Source organism: Nannospalax galili, unplaced genomic scaffold (genome assembly GCF_000622305.1).
Source record: "Nannospalax galili isolate Female #2095 unplaced genomic scaffold, S.galili_v1.0 scaffold370, whole genome shotgun sequence".
NCBI lineage: Eukaryota > Metazoa > Chordata > Mammalia > Rodentia > Spalacidae > Nannospalax > Nannospalax galili.
In genome coordinates this window covers 3,417,120-3,423,119 of record NW_008329335.1, presented here as the reverse complement: position 1 = coordinate 3,423,119, position 6,000 = coordinate 3,417,120, and the positions used below count along the sequence as shown (strand labels likewise).

The following is a 6,000-nucleotide window of genomic DNA, read 5'->3' as shown; positions in this document are numbered from 1 at the left end:
TATATTATATATATATATGATGAATATCGATTTATCACATGTAATACTTCTATTTTGCATTCATTTGCACCCTTAAAGTTTATGTTAGCAAAGAGTATTGAGCACTTAACTATGTGCAAAGCACTAGCCTAATGCTCCCTTAAATATTCATACAAGATAAAAGAAATCCCCAATGAATTAATCCTTATTTTAGTATGAATATGTCGACCACATGCTAGAGCTGTTACTCAACAGATGTGGACAGCAAATATGTGGTTCCTACCAGCTCATGACCCCCATCTTCATCGAAGTCCTCCTCCACCCCATCAGTCATCTCTCCTCCATCCGCTTCTTGCCCTCCTTCAGCAGGCTCCTCTGTGGAGTGGTCTGCATTCTCTGACACACACTCTTCTTGAATCAGCTCTATAGTCTCTTCCAATTGCTTCTTCTGAGCTTCTGGGGGGAGGGGGAAGAAAGCAGATGACTACTACTTGGCTTGTTTATGAATCATTTGGACAAACCATGAAAACACAGGCTATGTAGGGGATCTCAAAAAGTTGAAGTTTGGGGGTTGGAGAGATGTTTTAGTGGTTAAGAGTTCTTACAGAGGATCTGAGTTGAGTTCCCAGAACCATATGACAGTGACAGCCATCTGTAACTTCAGTCCCCTGGACCCCAATTGCTTCCTCTGGTTTCTACAAGCATTGCACACACATACATGCAAGCAAAACACTCATAAAATAAAAATAAATAAAGCATTTTTAAAAAGTTGATCTGCAAAAGGCATATAAAAGATAAGGATGTTTTCAGTGGAATTTATTCAATAACTTAATTATGTAACTATACCTGTGCATGCTTATATATAAGCAAATTCAATCTTAACTATAACTGGCAAAAGTTAATGAATCAGGGTGGCTGAGAGAGGGAGAGAGAGAGAGAGAGAGAGAGAGAGAGAGAGAGAGAGAGAGAGAGAGAGAGAGAGACTGATCTTTGTAATTGCTTCATTTCACTCTCTGAATGAAAATTTAAGCCAAAACAAAGGTCAAACTACTATATATGACAGACTTTTTAAAATTCTTGTATTTTATTTATTATTCTATGTGTGTTTTTGTATTGCCTGCTTGTATCATGGAGGTCAGAAGATGACATCAGATTCCCTGGAACTGGAGTTATGGACAGGTGTTAGCCTCCATGTGGGTGCTGGATTTTGAACCCAGGTCCCCTGCAAGAGCAGCCAGTGTTCTTAACAACTAAGCCATCTCTCCAGTCCCAGAAATTTTAGCTTAAGGAAGGAAGATGGACTAACCACAATGACGAGTTCAAGCTTTAGTAGCTTTTAAAAACCTTACTGTGAAAGAAAATTAGTATAAAATTAAACATGGTGTCTTTCGGGTTACATATTTATGATTGTAATCTTTTAAAATGTAAAGTCTGAATCATGGCAAAGTTAATTAACAGTAATGGTAGGAACCAGAATCCTGATGTCAATCAAGCTGGGGTCACAGTTAGGACTCATCCCACCTGATGGGCTTGTGATGCTGTGTGAATAGGTAATGACTAAACATTCATGCTTCTGTTTCCCATATGTAGGCAAAGTACTTTCTAAACTTTTAAGGTTTGATAGAGAAATTTTTTTAAATTTAACATAGTGGTTTGCCAATAATAAGTGCTCAGCAAGTGAAGCTATACTTTACACTAACAGAATTCCTTCTCATTGCCAGGAATGGTACATTCCATTTGAAGAAATTAATACTTGGAATTCATATTGAAAGTAGTGTAATTATTTCCCTCCTGCTTGGTTTTCACAGGAAACTGGTTGACATGCTCTGTTCTCCACCTTGACAACCTTATAAATAAGAGAGATACTGTATGGTGCTAAGATTCAAGATACAGAATAGCTGTTTCTGCTAGTTGCTAATCATATGTATGAACTATAATTTTCTTCTGTAAAAGGTGAGCATGTTGCAAAGATAATTTTGTGTGTTGGTTTTGACATGACCTCTTTTTTATTTTTAAACAGACACAAGATATTATTTTCTGGTTCTTGTGTAAACACAAATCCTTTGATGGTGTACTTCAAAAACAATAGTGTATTAATACAGTTCAAGACTAAAAAGACAAAACTTTAAGGTATTCTAATCCATACATTCACTAACATGAAAGCTTAAATGCTTGGGAGATATTTGTGTTGAACAAAAATCCTTAATTATAACAAAAATTGATTCATGTGAATTTAACAGAAATAAGATCAGCCGGCATTTTAGTGAGGTGTAGTCCGGACAGAACTTTGTCACTGACTCTGTGGGAAAGGTCGCATTTACTAAACAATGATGAGATCCACCCATGAATAAAACCACACATGAAAGCAAATGTTTATTAAGTTGCTGGTTTGTGGCAGAACAAGCAGTTTAAATCCATCAATTATCTCACTGAAATGGAAACAAAACAACTGGTTCAATTTTTATGAATAATTATCTAATTTTTTCTTTTAGAAATGAGTGATCCTGCTTAGTTTTTTCTGAACTTTGCAACATTTTTAATTCCAAAATTCTTTGTGTAAATGTAGGAAGATTATGTGTGTGTGTTTGTGTGTGTGTGTGTATTTATATTTACCAACACAGATTTCTTATCAGAGAAGTGAGTTTATATGCACTCCCCCAGGCTTCCTAAGAAAATGAGTTGCCAAGACTTTTCATGTGTATATATGTTTGTATGTATGTGTACATGTTTGCATGTGTATGTAGGAAGATTATGTGTGTGTTTGTGTGTGTGTGTGTATTTATATTTACAAACACAGATTTCTTATCAGAGAAGTGAGTTTATATTAGACTTTCTTAGAATGGATTAGAATCCCAGACACTTATAGTTTATGCCAAACATATAATTTTGTTATCTAAGCTGTATAGTAAAGCAGATGAAAATGATTTATAATGGCTACAACTTAGTGAGGCAGTGAGTTCTTATGAAGTACTATCCATGAAACATTAATGAGCGCTAGTCCTTGGAGCACACCTCAGGGTAATATTATTGATCATTTACACATGAGGAAACTGAGGCATAAAGTAAAATCTAAGGACACATGAGAACAGGTTCAAGAATTGGAATGCCACTGAAAAATTCTGCCTCTACAGCCTGGGTTGTTTCTTAATATAGCTCTAAAATACAAAAGAACTTAGTTATATGCATGGAAAATGCTTTGCATTTCTTCAATAACTAGATAATCCTGAAATTCAAGAATGAAGAAATATATTTAGCCAGTGAACATATTTTAGTTGAATAATAATTATCAAAGGAAAAGAAGTCCAAAGGTTTAGTATTTCTGTTGAAGGGAAAATACTTAAGGCTCCAAAAAGCCATGAAAAGAAATGATTTGATATTAAGTTTCAGTCCTCATATTGCAATATTTTTCTGAACATCTCATTTTACTTCAAAAGCCATATGTGATTCAGGAAACAATTTACAATTATTGAAATTTATGTTCAAAGCATTGTTATTAAATTATATTTTCTTCACAGCTATCATTAACATGACTCAGAAAATTAGTTGAGGTTGCAATTAAATTTTTTGACATGCTGGCTTAATTGCTAGATAATTACCAGCTGAATTGTACTAGGCAGATGATTGGAAAGAATGTCGATATACAAGCACTCTCATCATTTATTGAGGGAAAGCTAATACCCTGAAATCATTATTTTTATATACAAGTATGAAACTTATTTTTTAAATGTTCTATGTTGAACATGTATATAATATGAATTTAATTCAATGATTTTAATAAATACCACTGTTAAATATACAATTTATTACAGATGCTATTATTAATAACCACATAAATTTATTTCAGGAAACTTTCATATGGGAATTGTTTTAGTAAAATATCAGTTACAAAATTGAAGTTTTGAAAGGATAGCCCCAAAGTTTTCTTTTTTTACGTGTATGAGTATATTGCCTGCATGTATATAAGTGCACCCATGTCATGCAATGCCCAAGGAAGTCAAAAAAAGACATTGAATCCCCTGGAATTGGTGTTACAGATGGTTGTCAGCCACCATGTGGGTGCCAGTCCTCTGTAAGAGCAGTCAGTGCTCTTAACCACTGAGCAGTCTTGCCAGCTCCAAACTCAAATTTCTTCATACGATGAAGTCTTTTGATGTGATAAAAATTTAATATAAATCATTTTTTAAAATAGCAACTTATTTTGTTAATTTAAATAATATTGAGGGAGATATTTCTCCCATTTAATATATTTTATGAAGACATTTTGTAGTTTCAAAGAATGAGGTTGGACACAGTCTCTGTGGCATGTGGACCTCAGTCTGTTTCACTCCTGTATTGGGATTTCTGTTTCAATAATGTTAATCCATTTGCCGTAGGAAGATGAATTACATGGCAACAACCAAGGAGTGATGTTGCTTAGGGGATGAAATGTCTTATTTGAATTGTGGCAATAGGTGAACCACTAGTAAAATTATGAAGTTATTGAACAATACTCTTGAAATGAGGTATATGTGAAATATAGCTCAGCAAGGGTATTAAAATGCTGTGAGCATGGGAGAGGGGATCAACACCAGATATGGCCAGTGGCTTTGGGGAAATCAGAAAGAAGGTATGGGGTACAAATCCCAAAGGTAAGATTGGGAATCACTGGCTATAGGAGGAACAGGAGACAATGCTGAGGTTTTCAAACGAATTGGTAAGATTTACGGAGTAGTGATGGATGCAGAGAAGAGAAAGAGTTCAAGGCTGGAGTAATATAATGGAGTTATTAGCAAAATAGCATTCATGTCCTGTGCTAAACTCTAGATAGACCTCCTTGCTGACCATAAGCTCAGACCTCATCTTAGACTATTAACTTTGAAGTTGTGTAATTAACTTCTTTCTCTGCCTTTTTGAGATGTATATCTTTTGCCACCCAGGAATGGTTGTCCAGATCTTGGAGCCAGCCCTCTGAGAGGTCATCATCAGGAAGGATAACCCCTGTCTCTCAGTCTGTGGAGGAAAGGATCCTCTTTGCTAAAATTATCAAACAATTTGCCTAAACACATTGAGGAGGACCTGCCAATACCTTACAGTATAGCTCAACTAAGTAATCTGACACTCACATATCTTCATAGGCTTGTCCCTTGATTAGAGTTGAGTTCTCTGTTTAGCTACTGCAATCTTGTCTTGATGAAAGTCTTCCTAATGTTCAGTACAATTTTGCTTTTTCAGGTATCTGGGGCACAGGTGGAATATTCCAGCCAGAAAGGCATTGGTAAGTTTTTATCTAATTTCTTAAAGACAAAAACATCCATTTTACCTTTCTTAAAGTTAGCTTCTTTAAAAACATCTAATTTTTATAGTCAGATATTTCTGTAAGTCCTGTTATGAAAAGCAGTAGTCTGCTCCAACGTGCTAACCATTTCTAGCTCTTTAAACGTTTTCTACTCACTTTGTTGTCTCTTTTAAAAATATGTGCCCTTATTTCTCTAAGTATGCTCCCTTTTAATCAGTTCCATACATTATCTATTGACATTATTCTTAATGTCTTAGTGGACTAATTTATTGGTCAAACAATTCCTAGTTACTGTCCATCTCTCTGGAGATTAATGTAAATTGAGGTAAATCATTCTTCAGTTTTTATATAATTTTAAGCCTTAAATATTTTGTAAATATTTTGAACAGCTATGCTGTTAGTATACATTGAATAATATTTTTCTTGAGCTACTTCTTTTATGTATAGATTTTTTAAAAATTATTTATGTGTGTCTGTATGTGTACTTGCATATGTGTACTCTTGGGGGACAGAAGAGGGCATCCCCTGGAGCTGGAGTTAAGCCACCCAGTATGGGTACTGGGAACCTAACTCCAGTCTTTTGGGAGAGTGGGAAGCACTTCTGAGTCACCTCTACTGCCTCCTTGAATGATTTCTTTCTTAGTTCATTTCACTTACAATTCGTAATCTTACCTTTAAAATTAATTATTTATCTAGGTAATACTTTATGAAATTTATGCTCATACAGATGAGGCAATCCCTCACCA

General features: G+C 34.9%; 1 protein-coding gene across 6 annotated transcripts in view; it reads right to left on the bottom strand.

The window, feature by feature from the left end:
* Window positions 1-6,000, bottom strand: part of Ralyl (RALY RNA binding protein like) — a 759,508-nt gene that overhangs the window by 49,391 nt on the left and 704,117 nt on the right. For all 6 annotated transcript variants that reach the window (XM_008836810.2, XM_017799088.2, XM_008836801.2 and 3 more), the window contains one exon: window positions 263-435. In XM_008836810.2, coding sequence (XP_008835032.1) covers window positions 263-435 — 173 coding nt within the window. The remainder of the gene's footprint in view (window positions 1-262; window positions 436-6,000) is intronic.